Source organism: Pseudophryne corroboree, chromosome 6, assembly GCF_028390025.1.
Source record: "Pseudophryne corroboree isolate aPseCor3 chromosome 6, aPseCor3.hap2, whole genome shotgun sequence".
Classification (NCBI taxonomy): domain Eukaryota; kingdom Metazoa; phylum Chordata; class Amphibia; order Anura; family Myobatrachidae; genus Pseudophryne; species Pseudophryne corroboree.
Window position 1 is genome coordinate 97,825,525 of NC_086449.1, and position 14,408 is coordinate 97,839,932.

Here is a 14,408-nt window from a genome sequence, read left to right on the forward strand (position 1 = left end):
CTTAAATTGACCCAAATATATACTTAATCCCATTTTCATGTACCCCAAATTGAATGAGAGCATTTGTTACACAAAAAGCTTGCTTTTTGACATTTTTCAAGTGTTTAAAAAAAAAAAAAAATACACATTATAGCCATTTAACACATTTTGGGTCCCCAACATCTTTTTTATTATGCCCTCTAATATACTTCTATATTGTTATTCTATTTAACTTTGGCATTTTTGGGAGTACAGATTGATTTATCCATTTTTACCTGCACTTTTCACTAGTTAACACCTTGCAGGTCACCTGTTTTTGCAATTTTTTAATAGGACAGGTCGAAAAACAGGCACGCACGTACCTGCGATAAGCAGTTTTTTCTGGCGATAGGTGCGAAAACTCGCTATCACGGCTAATTGGATACCCCACTAAAGAGTACAAAAACAGTATGAACAAAATAGTGACTTGCAATACAGTACATTGCAGAACGTGGACCAGGTTGATAAACATTGCTGCAGCAGCAGTCATACCACCCAGATAAGCAGCAGCAGTCATACCACCCAGATAAGCAGCAGCAGTCATACCACCCAGATAAGCAGCAGCAGTCATACCACCCAGATAAGCAGCAGCAGCAGCGCGGCCCGTCATAAAGGTTTGGAGCTGCTGTTAGCAGTGGGGAGGAGATGATGATGTGAGTGAGGAAAGAAAAAGTAAATGAGCAAAGAGGCCCTTGTTCCTGAGAGCTTACAGTCTAAAGCACGCTTTCCCAACCATGGTCCACAAGGCATACTAACAGTGCAGGTTTTAGTGATATCCAGGCTTCAGCACAGGTGACTTATGGAGTAGCTCAGTTATTTTGATTTAACCATCTGTGCTGCAGCCTGGATATCACTAAAACCTGCATTGTTGGTGTGCCTTGAGGACCGTTGTTGGGAATGCCTGGTCTAAAGTGGTATAATGTCTGTCTCCGTTGTTGCCAGAATCACAGGTAGGGGGTTCTACTTAGAAGGTTATACAGCAAATGGATAATAATGCCTTTTGATAAAACACAATGTTCGTAGTGCCACTTATGTTTTGTTTTTTGCCCTTGGGTCATATCCATAAATTTGGCAGAAATGTGGCCTGATCTAGTTCAGATATATCTTGGCATGAATTGGTGAGTTCTTTTCTTGCATTTCTTTATCCTGTAAAGGCTCATCCTGCCGGTGTTGCTTTAATCAGTCATACATATCAAACTGAGCTCCTCTCTTAGTGGTTTTCATTATCCAAGGTCTGTATGGTCAGTTAAGTAACGTGAACTTTTATTTATGTTTTATAAGAGTCTGCAAAAGGTGGAAGAGGCTGGTCCTGGACAAATCTCTGTGGAGATACGTTGACCTGACACCCTACAAGGTCAGTTAATGTTCTTTTTTAATTATTTCTCTTGTAAAGTGTCTTGTTGCTGTAAACGTTTATATTTCTGAACTGGAGCACAGTAGATAAATGTCCTAGATTAAACTTCACAGCTGTGCATGTTTTTTGTGGTTTCCCAACGTTCATTCGTATCATCTGACTGCCGACCACGGATACTGTATGCTAATAGAACTTAATTTTATGGAACACCTGCTCGGTACCTCCACCTGACTCTTGATGAGGATATAACTGGTGATTCCCCAGTGTAAATGTACTCGCAGATCACACAAACAATATTTATTTAGTCAACTAAAAATGATTTCCCTAATAATATGCAGAATAGGGTTAGAGAGTTTGGAGAATTTTAATATAAGATGATAATACAGGTTGAGTATCCCTTATCCAAAATGCTTGGGACCAGAGGTATTTTGGATATGGGATTTTTCCGTATTTTGGAATAATTGCATACCATAATGAGATATCATGGTGATGGGACCTAAGTCTAAGCACAGAATGCATTTATGTTACATATACATTTTATACACACAGCCTGAAGGTCATTTTAGCCAATATTTTTAATAACTTTGTGCATTAAACAAAGTGTGTTTACATTCACACAATTCATTTATGTTTCATATACACCTTATACACACAGCCTGAAGGTCATTTAATACAATATTTTTAATAACTTTGTGTATTAAATAAAATTTGTGTACATTGAGCCATCAGAAAACAAAGGTTTTACTATCTCACTCTCACTCAAAAAAGTCCGTATTTCGGAATATTCCGTATTTCGGAATATTTGGATATGGGATACTCAACCTGTACAACAATTAAAACAGGAATGGATATTAGTTGGATTGAAGATTCCAATGACTATAACTCCCTTTCCTTATGTTAACTGCGTATTTCTAGAAGTACACAAAAAGAACATCTAAAATACTTTCCTTTAAAACCATGAAGTCTGCAGTTGGATCACGACTCGACAAATACCGGTCGCCATGGTGACTAAGAATTCAGATCTAGTGACTAGATCGTACTGTGGTCTGCTCTACAATTTGATCCCGATTGACTGTTAGTGATGAGTGGGTGATTTCCACACTCTGACTATATCATGTATCAGTAGTCATGCTATATGAGGACCTAACCCCATTTCCGGATATGAGTTTAAGACTTTAGTGCGCTCTTTCTGTCTTGACCAGACAATTTTTAAACGTCCCGCTGTTGAGCTCAGCTCCGCTCAACCCAGTCCTGATACCGTGGCTATGTCATCCCAGTGGTAACTGGAGGCTGCGAGAGTATAAGATCTGTTGCCTTATTTGACGATCAGACTGCAAGGTTATCAGAGTCCGCAGCTGGTGAACTACCAGGAAACCCACACTGCAAGGGGGGACATAGTCTGGTAAGTTGCATGTGTTGGGTAGGGCAGAGCCATGGTATCTGGTTAGATTATGTAGCTGAATTCTGGTTGCCTTGGGTTTGCTTCTGCATCCGGTGTTACTGGAGAGGTCCTACAGGTGTTCCCAACCTCTCAGGCATGGTACCAGTTGGAAATTCACTGACTTGCTAGCAGTTAGAAGGTGGTATAATGTCTGGATATATGGAAGCAGTCAAATGATTGTAGAAATACAGAGGGTATTGTGGAGGCTGTGCCATGGGCGGCTGACTGACAAACATCTGCCTCCGGATGGGAGTAGTTGTTCTTCAGCCCAACTGAAAGTCTGCTGGGTTGGAAATCTGGTGATTTTCTATGCCAAGATGCTGCGGTGAGCAGCAATGTGTATAGGTATTGCACACAGTGTGGAATGAAGCGCTCCGAGATTCTATCCAGCACATATGGCAAACGTCCCATGAGCTGCTGATTGGCTACATTTTAATGTTGTCGCCCCCCCTTCCCCCATATACTTTTCTCTGACGTCCTAGTGGATGCTGGGGACTCCGTCAGGACCATGGGGAATAGCGGCTCCGCAGGAGACAGGGCACAAAATTTTAAAAGTTTGACCACTAGGTGGTGTGTACTGGCTCCTCCCCCTATGACCCTCCTCCAAGCCCCAGTTAGGTTTTTGTGCCCGTCCGAGCAGGGTGCAATCTAGGTGGCTCTCATAAAGAGCTGCTTAGAGTAAAAGTTTTGATAGTTTTATTATTTTCAGTGAGTCCTGCTGGCAACAGGCTCACTGCAACGAGGGACCTAGGGGAGAAGAAGTGAACTCACCTGCGTGCAGGATGGATTTGCTTCTTAGGCTACTGGACACTAGCTCCAGAGGGACGATCACAGGTACAGCCTGGATGGGTCACCGGAGCCGCGCCGCCGACCCCCTTGCAGATGCCGAAGTAAGAAGAGGTCCAGAAACCGGCGGCTGAAGGCTTTTCAGTCTTCATGAGGTAGCGCACAGCACTGCAGCTGTGCGCCATTGCGCTCAGGCACACTTCACACCGGCGGTCACTGAGGGTGCAGGGCGCTGGGGGGGGCGCCCTGGGCAGCAATGTTAATACCTTTCTGGCTAAAAAGAATACATCACATATAGTCCATGAGGCTATATGGATGTATTTCACCCCTGCCAGGTCTCAGAAAAACCGGGAGAAGAGCCCGCCGGAATAGGGGGCGGGGCCTATCTCCTCAGCACACGGCGCCATTTTCCTACACAGCTCCGCTGCTAGGAAGGCTCCCAGGCTCTCCCCTGCACTGCACTACAGAAACAGGGTAAAAAACAGAGAGGGGGGGCATTTTTTGGCGATATTATATATATTTAAGCAAGCTATAAGGAAACAACACTTATATAAGGTTGTTCCTATATAATTATAGCGCTTTGGTGTGTGCTGGCAAACTCTCCCTCTGTCTCCCCAAAGGGCTAGTGGGGTCCTGTCTTCTATCAGAGCATTCCCTGTGTGTCTGCTGTGTGTCGGTACGTGTGTGTCGACATGTATGAGGACGATGTTGGTGTGGAGGCGGAGCAATTGCCGGTAATGGTGATGTCACCCCCTAGGGAGTCGACACCGGAATGGATGGCTTTGTTTATGGAATTACGTGATAATGTCAGCACGCTGCAAAAGTCGGTTGACGACATGAGACGACCGGCAAACCAGTTAGTACCTGTACAGGCGTCTCAAACACCATCAGGGGCTGTAAAACGCCCTTTGCCTCAGTCGGTCGACACAGACCCAGACACGGACACCGAATCTAGTGTCGACGGTGAAGAAACGAACGTATTTTCCAGTAGGGCCACACGTTATATGATCACGGCAATGAAGGAGGCTTTGCATATCTCTGATACTGCAAGTACCACAAAAAGGGGTATTATGTGGGGTCTGAAAAAACTACCTGTAGTTTTTCCTGAATCAGAGGAATTGAATGACGTGTGTGATGAAGCGTGGGTTACCCCTGATAAAAAACTGCTAATTTCAAAGAAGTTATTGGCGTTATACCCTTTCCCGCCAGAGGTTAGGGCGCGCTGGGAAACACCCCCTAGGGTGGACAAGGCGCTCACACGTTTATCCAAACAAGTGGCGTTACCGTCTCCTGATACGGCCGCCCTCAAGGATCCAGCTGATAGGAGGCTGGAAAATACTCTAAAAAGTATATACACACATACTGGTGTTATACTGCGACCAGCAATCGCCTCAGCCTGGATGTGCAGTGCTGGGGTGGCTTGGTCGGATTCCCTGACTGAAAATATTGATACCCTGGATAGGGACAGTATTTTATTGACTATAGAGCAATTAAAGGATGCATTCCTTTATATGCGAGATGCACAGAGGGATATCTGCACTCTGGCATCAAGAGTAAGTGCGATGTCCATATCTGCCAGAAGAAGTCTATGGACACGACAGTGGTCAGGCGATGCGGATTCCAAACGGCATATGGAAGTATTGCCGTATAAAGGGGAGGAATTATTTGGGGTCGGTCTATCGGATTTGGTAGCCACGGCAACAGCCGGGAAGTCCACCTTTTTACCTCAAGTCCCCTCCCAGCAGAAAAAGACGCAGTCTTTTCAGCCGCAGTCCTTTCGTTCCTATAAGAACAAGCGAGCAAAAGGACATTCATATTTGCCCCGAGGCAAAGGAAAGGGTAAGAGACTGCAGCAAGCAGCCCCTTCCCAGGAGCAGAAGTCCTCCCCGGCTTCTGCAAAGGCCTCAGCATGACGCTGGGACCTTACAAGCGGACTCAGGGGCGGTGGGGGGTCGCCTCAAGAATTTCAGCGCACAGTGGGCTCACTCGCAGGTGGACCCCTGGATCCTGCAGGTAGTATCTCAGGGTTACAGGTTGGAATTCGAGAAGTCTCCCCCTCGCCGGTTCCTAAAATCTGCTTTGCCAACGTCTCCCTCAGACAGCGCGACGGTATTGGAAGCCATTCACAAGCTGTATTCTCAGCAGGTGATAATCAAGGTACCCCTTCTACAACAGGGAAAGGGGTATTACTCCACGCTATTTGTGGTACCGAAGCCGGACGGCTCGGTAAGACCTATTCTAAATCTGAAATCTCTGAACCTGTACATACAAAAATTCAAGTTCAAGATGGAGTCACTCAGAGCAGTGATAGCGAATCTGGAAGAAGGGGATTTTATGGTTTCCTTGGACATCAAGGATGCTTACCTTCATGTCCCAATTTGCCCTTCACACCAAGGGTACCTCAGGTTCGTGGTACAAAACTGTCATTATCAGTTTCAGACGCTGCCGTTTGGATTGTCCACGGCACCCAGGGTCTTTACCAAGGTAATGGCCGAAATGATGATCCTTCTTCGAAGAGAAGGCGTATTAATTATCCCTTACTTGGACGATCTCCTGATAAGGGCAAGATCCAGAGAACAGCTTGAGGTCGGAGTAGCACTAACTCAAGTAGTGCTCCAACAGCACGGGTGGATTCTGAATTTTCCGAAATCCCAACTGATCCCGACGACACGTCTGCTGTTCCTAGGGATGATTCTGGACACTGTTCAGAAAAAGGTATTTCTTCCGGAGGAGAAAGCCAGGGAGTTATCCGAACTCGTCAGGAACCTCCTAAAACCAGGGACAGTGTCTGTGCATCAATGCACAAGAGTCCTGGGAAAAATGGTGGCTTCTTACGAAGCGATTCCATTCGGCAGATTCCATGCACGAATTTTTCAGTGGGATCTGCTAGACAAATGGTCCGGATCGCATCTGCAGATGCATCAGCGGATAAAAATGTCGACAAGGACAAGGGTCTCTCTGCTATGGTGGTTGCAGAGTGCTCATCTGTTAGAGGGCCGCAGATTCGGCATACAGAACTGGGTCCTAGTGACCACGGATGCCAGCCTGAGAGGCTGGGGAGCGGTCACACAAGGAAGAAACTTCCAGGGCGTGTGGTCAAGCCTGGAAACGTCTCTTCACATAAATATACTGGAACTAAGAGCAATCTACAATGCTCTAAGCCTGGCAAAACCTCTGCTTCAGGGTCAGCCGGTGTTGATCCAGTCGGACAACATCACGGCAGTCGCCCACGTAAACAGACAGGGCGGCACAAGAAGCAGGAGGGCAATGGCAGAAGCTGCAAGGATTCTTCGCTGGGCGGAAAATCATGTGATAGCACTGTCAGCAGTGTTCATCCCGGGAGTGGACAACTGGGAAGCAGCATTCCTCAGCAGACACGATCTTCACCCGGGAGAGTGGGGACTTCATCCAGAAGTCTTCCACATGATTGTAGTCCATTGGGAAAGACCAATGGTGGACATGATGGCGTCCCGCCTCAACAAAAAACTGGACAGGTATTGCGCCAGGTCAAGAGACCCTCAGGCAATAGCTGTGGACGCTCTGGTAACACCATGGGTGTACCAGTCAGTGTATGTGTTCCCTCCTCTGCCTCTCATACCCAAGGTACTGAGAATTATACGGCAAAGGGGAGTAAGAACGATACTAGTGGCTCCGGACTGGCCAAGAAGGACTTGGTACCCGGAACTTCAGGAGATGCTCACATAAGATCCGTGGCCTCTACCTCTAAGAAGGGATCTGCTTCAGCAGGGACCGTGTCTATTCCAAGACTTACCGCGGCTGCGTTTGACGGCATGGCGGTTGAACGCCGGATCCTAAGGGAAAAAGGCATTCCGGAAGAGGTCATCCCTACCCTGGTCAAAGCCAGGAAGGAGGTGACTGCACAACATTATCACCGCATTTGGAGAAAATATGTTGCATGGTGTGAGGCCAGGAAGGCCCCGACAGAGGAATTTCAACTGGGTCGATTCCTACATTTCCTGCAAACAGGATTATCTATGGGCCTCAAATTAGGGTCCATTAAGGTTCAAATTTCGGCCCTGTCGATTTTCTTCCAGAAAGAATTGGCTTCAGTTCCTGAAGTCCAGACTTTTGTAAAAGGAGTACTACATATACAGCCCCCGGTTGTGCCCCCAGTGGCACCGTGGGATCTCAATGTAGTTTTGGATTTTCTCAAATCCCATTGGTTTGAGCCACTCAAATCGGTAGATTTGAAATATCTTACATGGAAAGTAACCATGCTACTGGCCCTGGCTTCAGCCAGGAGAGTGTCGGAATTGGCGGCTTTATCGTATAAAAGCCCATATCTGATTTTCCATTCGGACAGGGCAGAATTGAGGACGCGTCCTCATTTTCTGCCTAAGGTGGTATCAGCGTTTCACCTGAACCAGCCTATTGTGGTGCCTGCGGCTACTAGCGATTTGGAGGATTCCAAGTTGCTGGACGTTGTCAGAGCATTGAAAATATATATTTCAAGGACGGCTGGAGTCAGAAAATCGGACTCGCTGTTTATACTGTATGCACCCAACAAGGGGTGCTCCTGCTTCTAAGCAGACGATTGCTCGTTGGATTTGTAGCACAATTCAACTGGCACATTCTGTGGCAGGCCTGCCACAGCCTAAATCTGTCAATGCCCACTCCACAAGGAAGGTGGGCTCATCTTGGGCGGCTGCCCGAGGGGTCTCGGCATTACAACTCTGCCGAGCAGCTACGTGGTCAGGGGAGAACACGTTTGTAAAATTCTACAAATTTGATACCCTGGCTAAGGAGGACCTGGAGTTCTCTCATTCGGTGCTGCAGAGTCATCCGCACTCTCCCGCCCGTTTGGGAGCTTTGGTATAATCCCCATGGTCCTGACGGAGTCCCCAGTATCCACTAGGACGTCAGAGAAAATAAGAATTTACTCACCGGTAATTCTATTTCTCGTAGTCCGTAGTGGATGCTGGGCGCCCATCCCAAGTGCGGATTGTCTGCAATACTTGTACATAGTTATTGTTACAAAAAAATCGGGTTGTTTATTGTTGTGAGCCATCTTTTCAGAGGCTCCTACGTTATCATACTGTTAACTGGGTTCAGATCACAAGTTGTACGGTGTGATTGGTGTGGCTGGTATGAGTCTTACCCGGGATTCAAAATCCTTCCTTATTGTGTACGCTCGTCCGGGCACAGTATCCTAACTGAGGCTTGGAGGAGGGTCATAGGGGGAGGAGCCAGTACACACCACCTAGTGGTCAAACTTTTAAAATTTTGTGCCCTGTCTCCTGCGGAGCCGCTATTCCCCATGGTCCTGACGGAGTCCCCAGCATCCACTACGGACTACGAGAAATAGAATTACCGGTGAGTAAATTCTTATTTTATTATTAAAAGGGGATACTACTGTGAATTAGGGGCAAGTTATTAGCAAGTAATCTATAGCAGATACCACTTTCACATTGAGCTTTTGACCCAGATAATGACAGGATAACCTGGGTCTTTTCCTGGTGGGAAAGGGTCAGCCCACGGTTATGTGTCTAGGATCCATGACCCTTGTCATTACCAGGGTAATTCCCGGGGCAGACTCGTATACGCCGCAGAGTGAACGGGTTATATTGAAAAGCTGCTCATTGGTGGATCAGAAGCGATGTGCGATGACATAATCTTCAAGCTTTCCACTTATAATTATGTCACATGTTTTGCAGGGCAGACACACGTGCAGTGTGAAAGGGGACGATCACCAGGGAATAACCCGGGCCCAGCGTGCAGTGTGAAAAGGGTTTGAGCAGCTGTGACACTGCTTGAAACAGTGTTCATCAGGCTGGATCAGACCTAGGACACGATAGCAGAATATAACCTCAATTCAGTGATAGCAATAAAGTAGATACACTTATTGGTAGTTAATTGCGAGCATACACAACAGCTGAACAGCTGAAGTCCCACGGGCTCTTATTGTAAAATACTCTTCTTGGTTACACAGTGGTGTAATTCATCTCTCCACAGACTAATTAGAGCTCCACACTTCGCTGGAGTCTCTCGCAGTCTCTTTCCTGAGACGTTCTGACCGTTCTTCTAGTATGCCAAGTTCTCCTCAGTGTGCCCCGCCTTTACTCTGTCCCTTCCCTATACTTACCTCCCCTTATCAGTGCAAAGGTTATCCTCTCCTGGTGATTTGTCCCGCCTCCATCGCTGCAGTGGGAGTCAGTGCAGGGAGAGGGGGTGTGCAACCACACTCTAAATGAGAAAAATGGAGATTGGACAAAAAAATCTTTGATTAAAACTGATGTGTCCTCATCCACTTAACCTCAATACATCTTGCTGTGTAGGATGACTGGCAGGAGTGAGCCACACCGAGCGGTGTAGCGTCGCCATTGCATCTTTTGGGTGCGATTGTGCCCCTTAGTTACGATGCGACTAAACTGCTTTAATGAGACTGCACTAATTTGATATACAACCCTTCTATATCTGTGTGTGACTGAGTCTGTTGCTGCAGTTGTGCCATACAGATCCACTATTTATAGGGGGTCATTTCGACACGTTCGCACGCAGCGGTTCTTCACTGTGGTGCGTACAAGTCGGAACTGTGCATACGCGGCGGCCGCAATTCGCACGCGCGGCGTTGCCCGGCAACAAAAGTGATCGCAGTGGCGATTGCATGAAGACTGGCAGGCGGGAGGCGTTCCGGGGCATCAAGGGACCGTTTTCAAGGCGTGGTGAGGCGATCACAGGCGGATCCAGGCGTTTGGAGGGCGGATGTCTGATGGCAATCCCGGGACCTTAATCGCTGGATCCGTCGCACAGGGTAAGTAGGTCTGACCCTGGTCTTGTTTTGCAGGAAACTTTTGTTAGCATAGCAGGGCTGCACAAGCTAAAATACACTTCCCCATAAGTGGCGTCAAGTTGATCGCACGAGCAGCAAAAAGTTGCTACATGCGATCAACTCGGAATGAGGGCCATAGATGCTTTTCTGTTGCTCTTTCATAGCCCACAAATGCTGGATAGTTTAAATCTTAGGGTGCGTACATACTAGGCAATATCGCGTATGATTCAGAACGATATTGTCTCGTGTGGACAGACGATATATCGCATGATGCGCACCCCCCGATATCATCCTATTGTGTACATAGCCTAAGTTTGGACACACTTCTCCCAAATCTAAATCTCTCTGCACATGTTACATCTCCCCACCTTCCAGTGCAGCATGGTGTTATTGAGGTGCAGTTACTTTGTTTTTTGTTTTTGTTTTTTCTTTGCTCCAACTCAGAATCCGCCCCCTATGTTCTATACGGGGGATGGGGGGGTTACATGTATTTGAAAGCTTTAACATTTAAGCAAAAATTCTATTGTTTGCAATAAATTTGCATATTACAAACAAGAAGAATCATCTTGTCTTCATGTGATATTAAAAAAAAGAAAAATAGTAAGGTATTTCCATTGTTATACTGCCTTGCCACTAACTAGGGGCTACATTTACTAAAGGTTCTAAAAGTGAAAAGTGGTGATGTTGCCCATAGCAACCAGTGAGATTCTGTCTAGGATGCAATAGAGAAATTATAGAATCTGATTAGTTGCTATGGGCCACATCACCGCTTTTCATTTTTAGAACCTTTAGTAAATTTCCCCCTGGGTGAGCAATGGAAAATATTCCCCTTCATAAGTGAGAAAAAAAGATCTACTTCCGTACGTGGCCTTACAGATAAACACATTTGGCCAGTGTGTTCTTTCCTGTGATGCAGCGTTTGTGTGAGTGGAAACAAAACAATACATCATAATACAAGGGTCTATTTATCGGCAGCCACCGGGGCAGATTTTGCAGATACTTACATAAGATCTCGGTGATAATGTTGCCAAGTCCTGGCATCTAGGTGATAAAGTTAATTTGCCGGGAGCGCAGACTAGGTAGTTTCTGGCGGATTCACGGGATAAGTGTCCTAGGCTGGTTTCTGTGCAGCTTATAGAGGTGCAAGCAGAGATCAACCTACCCCAAGTGGCATTTATTAGCAGATCATCACTAATCTCACCCCTCATCTGTATGATCTAATGCTGGACAGAGTGATACAGATGTAATATGGTTTATCACCTTAATGGCTCCAGCATATCCCTCTCCAATTCTGGTAACCCAATACCAGAGAAGTATACACAATTGGCGCTGGTAACAAAAAGAAATATATAAGTACGTTTAGATGGCAAATATTTCTGGCTTGATCAAGTAAAAGTTCTCAATATGTTCAGTCTTCTGTCCTATTCAATATTGAAGTGTAAGTTCTACTTACCAGAAGGCATTTTTTTAAATTATATTTTAAATATATATTCTGTTTGTGATCATGTATTTAAAATGATGGTTTGTGAGTTTTGTTTTTTTCCTTTCTGTATTTCAAGTAGGTGGCACTATAACCACCCTGTAGTCAGTTACCAGCCACCTGTTAGCTGTTGTGGAGCAGAAAACAGAAGTGTGTAGTAATTGCACAGTTTACATATCTTTAGCCAGCTCAGCATTCAGGACATCCATACAGTAGTCCGTTATGGTCTGTCTCCCCTCCGACGGCTCCCACTGCAGCGAGCTGTGGTACAGGCCTCATTCGGAAAGGACAGAAGGCCCGCAGCGGGAACAGGCTAAGTATACAGTCGCACGGTGGGGCTGAAGGTGGACTGAGGTGACTCTGCATATGCCAGGCCCGATAAACTAGCCTTTTGTGTATTTGAGAATGTCGTCCCTTTCATGACATGCTCCGTAGCTGTCGGGACTCTCGGGAATGACATCACTTACCAGAGTTCAGATCAGCTGTCAGTAAGTGTAATGTGGCTGTAAAAACTGAATATGAAACTGAGACGAGCTAAAACTTTGATTCTAGAATGAAAAAGTGCATAATACATCCAAGGGAGCAGAAGAATTAACATGTAACTATGTGTGAACAATATCATCAATTTATTTTAAAGATCTGTCTGTAACATTCAATTATTTGTATTTAACAGCTGAATTCGAAGATATTGTGGCATCTAGTGAGGCACTGGCTCGGAACCAGCCTACAGACACTGAAGCTCAAGGGTCTCTTACATTCAGTGAAGAAGCAGGAGTTCCTAACACCAGCTGTTCTCCAAGTTCTCGAAAAGCGTTATCCCACCCTTGAAAACCTCCACCTGGAGGAAATGAACCTCCGCTCTCTCAGATATGACTGTTTACCATCCACTTTGAAGACGCTGGAGCTGTCGCAGTGCGAGATCCCACTAACCTGGTTCAAAGCATCACCCACCAAAAACAGAACTGTCCCAAAATTAGAGAATCTTATAGTGAACAATGTTTCGTCCTTCTCCAGCCACCACTTTGAGACCATCTGCAGTCAGTCAGCACTTAAGACCCTCTACCTTTCAGGCACCTACAGAGTGCATGATATTGGTATTCAAAAAGCAATCCCTTACCTTAAAAGATTAGAGCACTTAAAACTTCACGACTGCAACATAACAGACATCACTCTGCACTTAATAGGCTGCCACTTGAAGCACTTACGGGCCTTGGCACTGACAGATTTCCGCTCTCTGACGGACGCTGGGCTGGCGTGCCTGGCCGGTGTTAAGACACTGGAGAAGTTGTGGCTGGAGTACTGCTTCTGTTTTTCCTCAAACTCCATTATAGCGGTGTGTGTTAGCTTGCCCGCCCTAAACTATCTCAACCTCAATGGAATCTTTTTCGAGACTAAAGGCATAGACGAGATACGGAAAAGCCTCCCCCATTGTGTGGTCACTAACTCATTCCCTGAAATGGATTCCATGCTCAAGCGTAAATGAAAGCATTGGCAAGCTTATCTAGCGAGAAGATATGGTGTAAGCTGTGCCACTCTTATCTGCAAGTTTTACCAAGTCTATTCCCTTTGTCTGGCTTCCTCCTGTTATTTATACTGCTAATGTAGTTCACAGATATATTTATGTGAATGTTTCTGGTGCTTATCAGAGCGATGGTGTGTGAGCTTCAGCTGTGATGGTGGTTGGCACGATTTCCACTATGCACTACAGACCTGTCAATGTAAAGCAGAATCTTGGCCTGTCACTGGTTCCTAGTGAATTGACCAGTTGCATTATCATGAATATTGGCTTAGCCCAAGCACTTTGCGTAGGGGACGGATGTGCTCTAATGGGGTAATTAACTTTAGCATGCGTCTAAATCCGCTTTTCCCTTTAAAGGGAAAGTGGCTGAGTTCCTCGCTTGGGACCCCATACTTCTGCCAGGCCCTTTAGGAGCTGTTTGGGTTCTGTAGCAGAAGAGATCCAATCCTAGTGAATGAAAGCTGTATGCTGCTTGCAGGATTGGCTGAACTGGGCCAATGTCTTACTAGGAACAAGGGAGATATGGGCACAATACTATTGCGGATATCTCTTTAGGAACACATAGGGAGTGGTTTTCTCGAAGACTAGGATAATAATGATAGTCATAGGAATAGTAATGGTGTACACAATCTTGTCCTGATATCGTATGGTTAGTTTGACATGTATATATTTGTGAATGTGACGACCTGCCTGATGTTCACTGTTCTCCAATAAACAGGACCTTCTGCCTTGGCATGGCATAGGAGTATTTAAAACTCTTTGTTCTTCTCTTTTTGCTGTTTGGTTGAAATTTCTATTGGGATTATTATTAACACTTCTGCAGAATGCATAGCGCCCGAACATCACACCCATCAAACACCTTAGGGATGAATTGGAATGCTGACTGCAAGCCAGGCCCAACATCCGGTCCCAACCTCACCAATGCTCTTGTGGCTGCAAATTCCAGCAGCAATGGTCCAAACTTCCTAGAAGACTGAGGCTCTTATAGCCACAAAGGGGGGGGAACATCTTCATATTAAT

At 45.8% G+C, this 14,408-nt stretch overlaps 1 protein-coding gene across 1 annotated transcript in view; it reads left to right on the forward strand.

Moving 5' to 3' along the window:
* FBXL12 (F-box and leucine rich repeat protein 12) overlaps positions 1-14,143 on the forward strand; it is a 37,323-nt gene extending 23,180 nt beyond the window's left edge. Inside the window, exons 2-3 of the mRNA XM_063931504.1 lie at positions 1,300-1,372; positions 12,543-14,143. Coding sequence (XP_063787574.1) covers positions 1,300-1,372; positions 12,543-13,352 — 883 coding nt within the window. The 3' untranslated portion in view covers positions 13,353-14,143. The remainder of the gene's footprint in view (positions 1-1,299; positions 1,373-12,542) is intronic.
* The last annotated feature ends 265 nt before the right edge of the window (positions 14,144-14,408 follow it).